Below are 13,605 nucleotides of genomic sequence, written 5' to 3'. Positions count from 1 at the left end.
CAAGTGTGACATTGACAGACTCAACAACGTTGAAAGGAGGCTGGGCAAGTCCAAGACAAAAAGTACTGCTGCTTTTACATCTTCAAATTGTAAAATACACACCATTTTTCTCTCCTTACACACTACTTTTTAAGCTCAACTTTTGTTTTCGTTGATTTTATTGACTACGACGTTTGAAAATAAAAAGAAGTGCATGAAAAGCTAAAAATGGTGTGAAAACCAAGTCATTAAAAAACACAGCTTACCTTGTAATGAGAGAAGACAACTAAAGCAATTTCTTAACTAAGAATCAATAGAAAAAAGCATGACAAGAGGACAAATACAAGAGGTTTTTCTTCAATGCAGCTCTCGAAGCGTTGTTGTATATAACTTATAGTTGCCGAGGTTTTTTTTTTTCTACTTTACTTAAAACACTTTTTCGCGTCGAATTATAATTGTTATCAGAAGAAAAAAAAAATTCTATGGAGGTAGGGTTTGGGAGAAGGAGCACCTTATCCCTCTCAATCAATCCTTGTCTTATGTGGACCAAAATTTACAGCTTGTGATGTGTCTCTATGTGCACTAGAAATGCAAGATCACATGTAGTTGCTGTGGGGTTTGATTAGGAAACTCATAACTGCACTTTGGCTGCCTTGATTTTCTTGATTTCTAATTCACGGCAGACAGATGCATTATGTGCATGTGGGCGGCTTAGCCATAATTCTTAAGTACTCGACGAAAGAAACAGACCGGTCATAAACAACTCAAGTTTTATAGCAAAGGAGAACATGAGGACCTCTACGATGCATGGATAGAGAGATACGAGACGACATGACACAGAAATACGTCAAATTAACAAGAAAAATTGTTGTATGATGACACCAAAATACGATATGACTCGACACGACACGGGAATATGAGGGGATACCACCGTGTTCATGCATTAGGAGGACATCAATCATTGTACAATTTCTTTATCGTAAACATTCATAATGTTTTCTATGTCTGTCCTTCCATGAGAAACAATAATTCACAAGGACCGCGCCGGAGGTAGGTCTTATGCTAAGGGTGCAATTTCTTGTCCTCCCATCAATACAGTACTATATATTGCTTCTGGAAAATTAACAAAAGCTAGGGTAAGTTTTTTTACTCTGTCCAGTTGGAGTTTGTTACCTTTTTCATTTGACCGCCCATGGCGTTCGTATCAAAGACAAACAGAAAACAAGTGCCACTGCTGCTCTATGTAAGTTGATCGAAACATTATTCAATAATATCAACTGCAGCCCCACCTCAAATTAGCAGAGTGCAATATTCCCGTCGATATTGGACACACTGTCCCTAAATCCGGTCACTTGATTGAGAAATTGCTGACCCACATTTGAAAAGATCGACGACCCTCTATCGGCCTGAAATTCTGGGATAGGGCCGAGTTGATTAATAGCCAGAAAGGGAGGTTGCAAGTTCCGGCCCAACGGTGAAGTGCTCGGGCCAGTAGTAGATGCTGATGGTTCGGTGGAGTCCAAGGTCAATTGGGATTGCCTAAAAGATGAGGATTGGATTATGGCTCGGTCAAGTCCTAAACAAAGTAGGACTGTTGGAGGATCAAGATGGGTTTTGATAAGAATTGAATTAACTTGCTTACAGATCAAATCCTCATGTCTCAAAAAAGAATGAGTTAATCACTTAAAAGGATTTGGTTCAAAAGCTTAGTTCAGGTCGAACAGGGTGAGACTCGGTGGTGATAGAGTTTCAGTAGAGGTATTTGTGAAGATAATTCTTATTGCATTTAGATACTATGCCGAAGAGTGGCAGTACTATTAGAATTCTACAACTTGGCAAATATGGGCATCAAGAAATTTGTTCCTATAAAAACAAGAGATCAAGTAACAAGAAAGGGACCTTCAACTCAAAACACAAATCAATGTGAAAACTTTTCACACACTATTGTGAAAACTAACTGCTTTAATAACGGTTAGCACAGATTCTGAAAGGGTACAAGAGTTTAGGTTGGTAACCGACGGACGACAACCGACTGGATAGACTGAGTTTTCCAAAAGCAAATAACGAAGGTGACCGAATAGATAGACGGGGCCAAAGTTGTAGAGTTAGTTTGCCTTAGGAGTCTCAACCACCTGTATAGACGGGGATTATCCTAAGTTTGCGACTGACTATTTATGTAAGTCTCACTGGCAAAGAGTCTTTGATTCTTTCACCCAAAGATTACTTTATCAACCTTATCGGTGAAGTGAGGTGTTACTTTTAGGTTATTTTTAGAGTTCAACACTCAAACAGCCGATTACTTTTGAACTTCACAACGATTTGCATAACTTTGTCTTTAGGTTTTAGAACCTAAGGTCGAGAGTGTTCCTTCCTCGACCAAACTCTCTTAATTCAGGAGTCATCAGTGCATTTCACCATAATCACCACATTCAAGACATTAACCCAGCCGAGCTCAGTGGCGAGTTAGCATGCCCGCATCATCATTCAAGCCATTAAAGGACGTAGTTAGCGCTTAGTTACTTTGACTTGCGCCACATAGGCTGTGTAAATTTTAGGTTCAACATTTTGGCACGCCCAGTGGGACACCTAGGCCATCTCCAACCGAAAGGGGCTATATTTAACCCTTGTCCAGATTATTGCCTTGCAAGAAATTATGAACAGTGTCAAACTATATTTATATACCATCTCCAAAGGGTGCTATTTTTTAGCCCCATAAATAATTTATTATTTTAAGTTTGTTCTTTAATTTTATTAGTTAATTAAATTAAACTACCATATTAAAATAAGGTTTCCGGACATATTTTGACTGCCACTTGAAGATGTGGCCATTTGAAAATTATTGAAACAAATTAAAGGAAAGATTATTGGAAGAGGTAAGAAAGGGGTGTGTATGAAAAGAGTGTAAGAGGTGAATAGAATGTGAAGAATTGAAATACAATGAGGTAAGATAATATGGAAGGATGAAAAGGATGTGAGCAATTGTGCGGAAATGTCCTATGTATTTATAGGGAAAAAAAAGAAAAGGAGATTTTTTTAATTTTTTTTAGTTTAATTTCGTCTTCAAAAAATCCAGCTAGGAACGAGCTAGCTAACTAGCTAAGGATGACCAACCCGGTAGCTATATGGTTAGATTTTGGTCTGATGGGTCTCAAGGTTTTTTGACCCAGACCTTCAATGGAGATAAGTTTTTGTGTCAAAAAGGGTGTTTTTCGGCCCATGACCCTATGGGTGGCCCGATTGGAGATGGCCTTATTGCAAATATGTGAAGTCCAATTGATATTTTCATATTCCAATCGTATCGGTTCATTCGGATAGGTGAGATCCAAGCTCAACTAAAGAAACTCATTCAAAAGAGTGAGAGGATAAAAAGGGTATGGGAGGTGGAGAAGATTCTTGATGGACATGGAGAGATGAGGAAATCTTTATCCTAAATGTTAAAAGTGAAAGCTCATTTTACCTTACAAGAACAATAGGTAAAAGACAGCGTCCATTTTAATACATGACACGGCGACTAATCTTCAGGCTCAATGGTTCTCGGTCTTCTTCCCCTACCTCTGCTGGAACTGGTGTTATAATTTGTGACAATAATGGCTCTTTTACTGCAGCAGCTGCCCATCATTGTTCTCTCACCTCTTCTGTGGAGGTGGAGGCCTCTGCTGCGACGGAGGGTCTAGGTGGACTTGGATCCGCCGAGAAGCCAACAGTGCTGCTGATGCTGCCGCCAAGCTTGCCAAAGGAGGTTGTGCGTTTGCAACTGGGTTAACACCCCTCCACCCTCCCTGGTGTCCGTTCTCCTTGGCGACGACCTCCCTGCTCGGCCTACTTAATGCTTCCTTTGCTGCTGCTTTTGTTTACTTCTTTTTTTTCTGTACCCTCTGTTTTGCTGCACTGTTTTTCTTCTACCTGTTTTTTTGTTTGTTCCTCTTCCTTTCTGGCTTTTATCAAGTATCATTTGACCAAAGATATATGAACGATGATTTATGGAGCTAAATGCAACTATAAAAAGTAATTAACAGTAAATAAAGAACGGTCTGCATGGAGAATCAATCTAAAATAACCATGTTTATGGAGCTAAATGTGATAAGAAATTCAAAGAGAACAGGCAGAATCCGAAACCTACCATTCTAAAAAGGCATCATGTAAGAAGGATTCGGAGCACCACCACAAAAGCCATGGCCTTTTAACTTCTCATGCCGATGACCAGAAATGTCAGAAAGCATATGTCATGTAAGTTGAACCCAAGTACTAAACAACATACTGATATGGATGAAAGTTCAACACCTATTCAAGATGCCACAACCTGATTTTTATTGATAGCAACAGCTAAAGCGTATTGTAAAGTAAACAATCATATATTTCCAGACATTAAAATCTTGCATCGCAAGCCACAATCTTTAACTTCTCATGCCGATGACCAGAAAATTCAGAAGGCATATTACGGGTGCAATGTTCCTGGAAAGATGATCAATCATCAAACCAATCAAATCAACATCGTCTAAGTTAGTTTTATACTAGAGCTCTCGCTATTATTTCCACTTTTGCCCTTAAAATCTAATCGTCGCTACTAGAATGAATAAACCGATAAATTGGCATAGGAGTCAGCATCAATATCAATGTAATGCATCTCAGATGTATGATCCAGATTAGTAAAGAATAACAATTGAAAACTAACTGGCATGGGACAAGTTCTCGAAGTCAATATGCAACTGGAAGGAAACAGCATATAATTATTGACCGAGCCATACATATAATCATTGACCGAGCCATACATATAATCTCACACCATGTTTATTGACCGCCATCGCCACATTCCATTCTCGACACTCTTACCATAAGTCCAAGCTCTCTTAAATAATTCAATCATCTTGCTAAGTGACAACAACGGGGGTCTACGATTCATATGACAATGACCTGCAGAAGAATTATCCAAAGCATGAACTGTTTATGTTGTTTTTATATACCAACTACCAAGAGAATCCAACTTCAGGAACCCCTTCAACCCATCAGAATTCTCATCTGATCACTTATATCACTCTAGAACAATTCATAGAGAACCCTACAAAAGACCTGTCAACCTTCCCTCTCTTCATAATCCCGAACTCAACAGTCTACAATCCAATGGAAAAACTCCGGATTCTCTACACCCGCAACCCCACCAATCCTCTCTTCCCAAACATCTCCAAAGTTCCTAATTCTATAAGCTTCCAAACCCATCAATGATCACAAACAGATATGCACAAAAGTAAATGAAGGACCAGAAATCTGAAAAAAGCTCGCATCGAAAGCAAAACCAAGAACTGCAAAGAATTAATAAAAGCCTAATAATATTGATGAAACCAAGTCATGTGTACAAAATTTACTTAAAAGAGAGAGAAATCTATGAGCAATGGATTCCAATGAAAATAATCAAGAAACCTCTAGACCATACAAAACGCCGGCGTACTTCACGATCCCATCCTTCGGAAAATAGACCTCTCTGATCCTCTGGAACGCGTGCAGGGTTAGCAGGCTATCCGACCCGGCCTGGTGGCTCTTACCGGCAACCCGACCCACATTCAGTGTCTGGCAGACCCGATCCAGCCCACCATAGAGGGCGGCGCAAAACCTCGTCAGGTGCTTCACGTCGTACACTCCAGACCCAAAGAAAACCCTCACGTAATTCAAGAACACCGACAACTCGTCCGGCAAGACTCGCTGAGTCAACATCTTGACCAGGTACCCGAAATCGTAGGCGCTGTGGAACGTGACCCAGTTTACGGCGTCGTTGCAGACGAGCCCCGACGACATCATCAGCTCCGCGAACCGGACCGAGTCCACCCCGAAATCCCGGTTCCGCTCGAAATCGATCCCCTGGCGGCGAAGCAACTCGACCGAGTCGTGCGCGTGGGCGTCCCGCGCGACATCGAAGTCCCGGAAATTGAATTCCCATATATACAGATTCTTGGTCCCCAAATCCGGCAGATTTCCGCTGTCGTCCGAGAGGGTGAGGCCGACCTGGATCAGATTGAGGCGATCGACGTTGGCCTTGAGCATGAGGTAGTGCGCGGCGGGCTCGCGGTGGTAGAAATTGGGATCGTTGGAGTCGGGTCGGACCACGACGCCCGGGAATTCGGTATCCATGGAAATCAAAGGGTAATCGTCGATGACGGATCGGATCAGTTCGAACTCGGACTCGAGATTATCGGACCACACCGAGCGGATCAGGATGTCTCGTGGCGGCGGAGGCTTGGGTGGAGGGGGGCCGGATGATGACATCGCAGAAGGTCGTCCAGATCGGATTGCGAAATCGGATCCGAATCGACGATTGTTTGTCGCTGAAATTAAAAAAATAAATAAATAAAAACGAGGGTGGAATTTGGTGTGCGTTTGACGGATGATTTTGAAGGAGGAACAAGAAAAAAGGGGGCAGTTTTATACAAATCAATCGATAGTTTAGAGAGAGAAAGGGATGAGAGAGAAGTGAGAGACGTGGGGCAATCATTTAGTTTTTTTATTTATAATTTATTCTCTTTTATTCCCCGATTTGTTGCGGAATACTATTTTTATTTATTTTTTGGGGGTTTTTTATTGGAATTAAATAAAGGTGGTTGTCGGTGATTGGCTAGTTTATTGATTTGGAGTTTTGTGAATATTGTACAACTGAAAATTAGCTAAAGTAGGAAAGTGGTGGGCCGACTTGGGTTTGTCGTGTAGTGGCTGAGTCCGTAATCATACGACCATGTTGATTAGTGGGGTGAATCGGGTGATGTGGACATAAAAAATGGGCATGTAGTTAGAAAATGGATTGTCTGCCTTTCCATTTCCATACTCTTTTTATTTTTTCTTATTTTGTGTGGTCATGGTTAAGTTATATCAGTATTTTATATTCTTATTACTTTTTGTTTTATTGTTTATATAAAAAAATAATATAAAATGTAGACGCGGCTTAACTGTAACCATACAAACAATAGGAAATGGAAAGAGTATGGAAATAGGAGGCAGACGATCCACCTCCATGTAGTTAATTATTGAGAAAAGGGATGGATTCCTTCCACGTAATCCTTCTAATCAAACAATCAAAACTCTTGAAATTTGATTTAACGATTAAAGTTATTATAACTTTTAAAGTGGATCCGTGTTTTTAGCCGTTGTATCAAATTTCAAGGATTCAAATTGTTTGATGGGGAAGATTAGGTGGAAGGGATCCGGAGATGACCCCTTTCCAATTATTGAGTGCAACTTATACATAAGATAATGAAAATTCGAAGAATGATAGCGTTAGTCGTTTACGAATTGTTTCTGTTTTGATTTTGTTCATTTATGTTTGTAAGATTCATAAAATAGGAATGTAGGTGTCGTCCTACACGTAAAAATGCGTCTATATCAAATGTTCCTCTAAGATCATCTTAAGCTTTGATGAAAATTATGGAGAGCGTTTATTGACAGAAAAGCATCATTTAGACATATTGATGATGTAGATGGTGTCGCAGTGAAACTAATGATAGGATTGAAGTAACAGTAATTGATGGCATGCTACTTTAGTGGGTTTATCGACCAATCTGACTAACCCAACCTAAATAGGTTGGGTTGAGTTGGGTTGTAAACTTCAAAATTGTATTTTTAAGTAAAAACCCGACCACTTATTCAATAAATGAATTGGGTTGTTTAAAGTATTATTAACACGATTAAAATTGATTCACTCGACCAACCCACGCGATGCCCTGCCCACCTCTAAGCCCATGGAAGAAACAAAAGCCGAACTTTCCGTTCAAAGTTTAGCTTGTTTGCTAAATGACTTGAATTATATATGGTTGTTGTGAAGAAACAACGAGTTGAGCAAAACACATGGTGTGTGTATGATCGAGGGGCCTTGGGTACCAGAACTCGTGTGTAGGCCCTCAAATTTGTGCTTTTGAGTTTTTACGGTCCAAAGAAGATCTTCTTTCTTGGTAATGTTTTAAGTTGTTACAACGTAAAATCTTGAACAAAGACTGAAAGACAGTTTGAAAGGTCAAAATTGAAACTCCCACCATACTAAAAACCTAAAGAAACTATCATACACTAACACTCTGTTTGAATGAGGAAATTTGAGATTACTAAAAAATTTTAAAATAACGGATATTGAAATAATAGAATTTTATTTTCTAAAATTTGTGAATTTTCTTATTTGTTTAAATTAAAAGAACAATAAAATTTGAATACGGAATTTGTTATTGTTAAGCTCTCAATCATAGCAATTACGAAATGACATTTATTTACATGGAATTAAACTTGGGAATTGGAGGTTCCAAATTTCAAGTTTTTTTTTTCACGCGGAAATTCTAAATTTCTATGTATATGAATCCAAACAAGGGAATTAGTACATGACAATTATAAATTCTGACTTTTGTCCACATTTCAAGTTTATTTTCCTCATCTAAATACAGTGCAAGAAAGTAGGCAATTTAAGAAAATAGTTAATGGATTGAGCAAGTTCAAGAAAAAACTTTGTCTCCTTAATTTTGTGATCCTATTACTTTGAATACAATGTACTCTTTATTTGAAAACCCAATTTATTTTCAAAATTCAACTTTTTTTTTATCTCGTAATTTTAATTTTAAGATGTGTACTTTTAGAAATGCTATTGAAACTCTCTAAAACAATGACATTCTTCATATATTTTCTATCATTTTATGTTTTTTGCACAATATTCATAATGTTGGCACGGAAATTGACGTTAAACTATTAGATGACAAAGAATCCATAAAAAAAATTCACTTTTAAGATAATCCTCTTAGCATTTCTCGTCTTTAAGTATTCTAAAGTTGAAAATTTTCATCTCATAATTAATAAGAATCATAATTTTAAAGAAAAGCTAATGAAAATGGTTTGAAAACTTTGAGTTTTAACGATAATGACAACATAAAGGATAAAATGAATAGTACCAGGATTGACTTTTTAATGTAAAAATATGATTTTTCGTTAAAACGAACAGTACCGAGAACTTTTCATTGTAATTCCCTAATTTTAATTCAACTTTTACAATTAATTGAGAATGAGAGTGAAAAGCCGAATCTAGAGTTTTGCTCAACGTTAACAGAAGAAAGAAAGAAAACCATATACATAGAAGAAGTGATTGACTTTGACAAGTGAGCAGTGCGTTGAAGAATGCCAAAAATGTGCTCAGTAAAGTCGGCACCGAATGTGAAAGCCGTGCGCCAAGTTGTCACTTGCGTGCGTCTGTTCCCTAGTGTTTGGGCTGTTGCTGACTCATTCTTCACGGTCCATGCATCTGTACACCACTCGCTTGTTTACAAGGGAGGAACAGCAACTTACACAACATGTATTTGCCGTATTTGTTGTCGAATTATCGTAGAGACAGGTTAAAAATTTATTTTCGTCAACTTGATAATTATTATTTACATAATTCGTCAGGTGTGAGATTTTATCACAGAAGACATCGGTATTAGTTGGAGCGATTTTCTCAAAGACACGGTTGATGCAAAATATTTTAACAGTCGTAACATCTCGTGCTAATTTTTGAACATTATATGGTAAAAAAATTACACATATTGCTATTGTATTTGGTATAGAACACTACAATAACGGTGTATCAACGCCATAAAAGTATATATCTGAGGAAGTGGAGGGCATAAGTCCAAGCAACAAATACTAAATATTTACCGGAAAACAAGTTGTGATAGTTGGGTCACCTAATTTTACTTGTTTTTGCGTATTCCCACTTGGTTACAAAAATCCAAATTAGATCAATGCTGACACAATATTTGAATAATAATTCACAGCTAAGCTCTTGTGTAATGTATAAGCAACAATGCTTAAATAGTCATAAATGTGTAAAATGAAATAAAATATATACTCCTATAACCGTTTCAAATACAGTGTACTTGATCTTCAAAATAGAAATAATAATAAGAACGGTGTTATTCACACAACTCTCTTAATTTTCGTCCGTCTAATTGAATTAATTGAAGAATAAATGTGTGGATAGTATCATCCTGATAATAATACTCTATGTATATACACGTTTTGTCTGTCTTCTGACTATGTTCGCTTGCCTGGTTACCGCTTCTCAAATTAATGTGCATGTCGGCATCCAGGTTTGTTTCACTTTCTTTTTTTTTCTCCTATCTTTATGGTGTTGTTTGACTTGTTTTGCAGGTTTAGACCTTCATGTTTGGTTCTAGAGGGGTTAGGTTTCATGTCCCCCCCTCTTTTCTTTGTATCATTCTCATTTTTTGTTTCTAGAAGGGTAAGATTTATGTCCCCCCTTCTTTCTAGTGTATTCCTTTTTGTTGTCTCTGTCTTTTGGAGGTGTAAGGTTTATGTCCCCCCTGACTAGGTGTATCTTGTTTGTTCGTTATCAATAAAATTACCCTCGTACCGTCGAGGTTTTCAAAAAAAAAAAGTTCTATTGATTCATTAAGTTAAAATGAAGACAAACTTCTAAATTATGTCGGAGTTGAAGATGACAAATGAATTAGGGTGTGTTTGAAAGTGCTTCTAAAATGAATGAAAATGCTTATGGAAAAAATATTTTTAGATTCCAAAAACACTTAGGGTGCGTTTGTTGCACCGGACTGTCTTGGACTGGACTAGCTGCAGAGACTAAGATAGACTGGCTTAGACTAGACTAAGCTGGACTGATTTAGTGAAGTGTTTGGTGCAGCGTCGGACTAAGAAGCAGGACTGCAATATTATATTATTTTATATTAAATTAATATATATATAAAATTAAAATTTTATTATATATTACTATTACTTTATCTTTTTCCAATTTTTTTTTAGAATTCTCTTCTTCTTACTTCTACAATGTCTGTAACCATTTTTCACCCCACTTCTCCATCCCGTCAAACCTCTCTTCCTTCTCCATCTACCTCTTTTCCCGTCAAACCCCACCTCTGCTTCTCATGAATCACAAAAGCATAAGGCCCAAATTTTACAAGTTTCTCATAGATCACAAAATTCAAATACCAAATTTCACAAATTTCTACTAAATTTCACAAGTTTCTCAGCTTCTTCCCCACCATAAACGAAAACCCCAACTGGTACTTGGGCATTTGGTACGCTTTCAGTCCCGACTTGCATCTGGGTCGCGCACGAACGCGGAGATCGACGGCGAGGTTCTGGTGATGGTCGTCTGGTGGTTGCAACCATGACGATTTTGCTGAGAAAGAGAGTGAATTGAACGAAGAAGAAATGAAGGGAATCAGTGGATTGTTTTTCTGGGTGTAGGCGTTTGGGTGGGATAGTAAAGGCCCAATGGAGTGGGCGAAGGTGCGAATCAGAAGGGAGAGGGCGAAGGCGAAGGGAGACGATGAGGGATCAGCGGTGGGGGAGAGAACGGGACTACCAGTCCGCTTGAAATCGAGGGGTCTCCTTAAGAACGTTTAGCGAACCGTCCAGTCGGGGCGAGTCCCCTTTAGTCCCATTAAACTTAATCCTTGTCCAGACCAAACAAGGGACTATAGTCTAGTCTAGTCCTGTCCCCCTTAATCCGGTCAAACAAACGTCCCCTTATAGTGCAATTGGAAAGAAGCACATTTCTTTTTTTTTTTTTTCAAAAATTCATTTGCATTATTGTAAATGATTGATTTCAAAAGTACGTTCCATCAAAAATACTTTCAGTCCTTTCAAGCACACTTCCAAACACACCCTTACTATTATGGTTGTGGATGCAAATTTCTTCCTCCTTCTTCTTGGACAAAATTGCACCTACAAAACAATCAACACCTTATGGTCAAGGTCAAGAGCCTCACGCACCCACGATGAATGGGGGGGGCTTTGGCCGAAGCACCTCTGATGCCAAAGTTAGAATTTAGAGAGAAAAGTGTTTAAAGAGTTTTTAAAGTTTTGCAAGAGTGTTGGAAGTCAATTGTGGAGAAGAAAATGGGGTTTTTATAAGAGAGGGTGGCCGGTCCCCTTTGGAGAAAAGTTGGCCGGCCCTTGTGTTTGGAATAAAACTTGAACTTTGGGCTCAAAAAAGAGTTAGCCCATACAAAGGAATGGAAAGCGAGAAGCCCAAGGCCCAACCGAAGCCCAGAAGAAAGAAGGGGCTTGTTTCTCGACCAAGTGCAGATCATTCAAACCACTTGCTCACCTACCTAAAGATCAAGTGGTGTAAACCAGCCAGCTAATCAGCCCAAAAGTACCTTACAATGGCAGTACAAGTAAAAAGTTGATGAGTCACTACCCTTCAGATGCATTCGGGCAAAATCAATACTGCAGGCAGCCAAGCCAAATCGTCTATAAAAGGAGGAAGAAAAATCAGAGACAAGGACACTCAATTAAACAAACAAATACAAGCACAAACTCTGCTTAAACCAGATTTGCCTTCACGAAGCTGTAGTTAGCACCTAAGCCTTCATCCCTTTCGGGATCAACCTTCACCAGAAAGTCTTTGTAAAAGCTCTGCTACCTTGTTTAAATCTTGTTGTAGTATCGATTCCCTCATATAAACTCATCTCCCAATCTCCCCTTCTAGCATTCAAACCCTTTGTAAATCACAAAGAGAGGAAGTTGCAAGACGATCAACCTTGCCCGACCTCCTTTGTTTTTGTCTTTCATTCATGAATCTAGTAATATGATGTATATTTCCATCTGCATCTAAGTTATTTCTAGCCAGTTTATGATTAAAAGACTTCTAAGTTCTAACCATTCGGGCAGACGAGATTGATCAATTAAAAGTCCTTGGTCTCAAGGCATAAAAAAGAGCCTTATGTCGACTTAACCCATCCACGACAGTCCTTCATAACAAGAAGTCCTAAGTTACTTGGGTCGCAAGTAATTAGCCTATTTTCTAGTTTCACTTCTGTTATATCAGGATTGCTACAAAAACGCTTGAGTATAGAATTAACTTTGATAGGAAGCCTCAAGGCCTATACCTAAGGCCCGACAAAGGCACCTATCTAAATTCATTCTGCTATGCGGGCTCAGGCAATTAAAGTATAACGGTTGTGATACTTCTGCAACAATGAAACAACCAATATATGTTTAAGTATTCGGTTAGTTTTGATTGGAAGCCTCAAGGCCTAAACCAAATGCCCCACAAAGGTACCTTTCATTACTAAACTCGGGCATATTTACTCAAACTAAACCTCTGTTTTACATCTATCATGCTAAATATGGCAGTGGCACGCCTGAACACCTAAAGGTTAATTTTGATTGTGAGCCTCAAGGCCTACACCTAAGGCCCCACAAAGGCACCTTTCATGATTAACTCTGTCCCTTCTCTTACAGCCCGACAATAAGCAGAAACCTGACAGACAACATCAATCGGCGCCAACCTTTCGGGGAGCTGTGTGCTCATTGGCCAAGAAACGTCCTCACTAGATATTCCTCAAGACGAACACCTTGGATGTTTTTTAGGGTGTAACTTATGGTTTAATGTGTGATTTAATGGATTAATAAGACAATTAATCCATTAATTGGTTAATCAATACATTTTTGGAATAAATATTTTGGGGGTTACGTGATTTATGTGGAATATTTTGTAAGTTATGGAATGATTACCTTGTGGAAAATATAGGATGAGGATGGATGAGAATATCTTTGAATTGGTTACCTATTTTGGGCACTTTTGATTTGGTTGAGAGATGATTGTCTGCTGCTCGCTCGTAGGAATCCCGATATGCCTCAAGGGTCTTTTTG

At 38.6% G+C, this 13,605-nt stretch overlaps 1 protein-coding gene across 1 annotated transcript; it reads right to left on the bottom strand.

The window, feature by feature from the left end:
• Nucleotides 1–5,286: 5,286 nt before the first annotated feature.
• Nucleotides 5,287–6,449, bottom strand: LOC126592730 (probable CCR4-associated factor 1 homolog 11). Its single transcript, XM_050258499.1, has one exon. The coding sequence runs from the start codon at nucleotides 6,232–6,234 to the stop codon at nucleotides 5,386–5,388; it is 849 nt and encodes a 282-aa protein (XP_050114456.1). The 5' UTR covers nucleotides 6,235–6,449; the 3' UTR covers nucleotides 5,287–5,385.
• Between the last annotated feature and the right edge of the window lie 7,156 nt (nucleotides 6,450–13,605).

This window comes from Malus sylvestris, chromosome 12 (genome assembly GCF_916048215.2).
Source record: "Malus sylvestris chromosome 12, drMalSylv7.2, whole genome shotgun sequence".
Taxonomy (NCBI): Eukaryota; Viridiplantae; Streptophyta; class Magnoliopsida; order Rosales; family Rosaceae; genus Malus; species Malus sylvestris.
The sequence above is the reverse complement of the archived record's forward strand: the minus strand, read 5'-3'. Positions and strand labels throughout refer to the sequence as shown.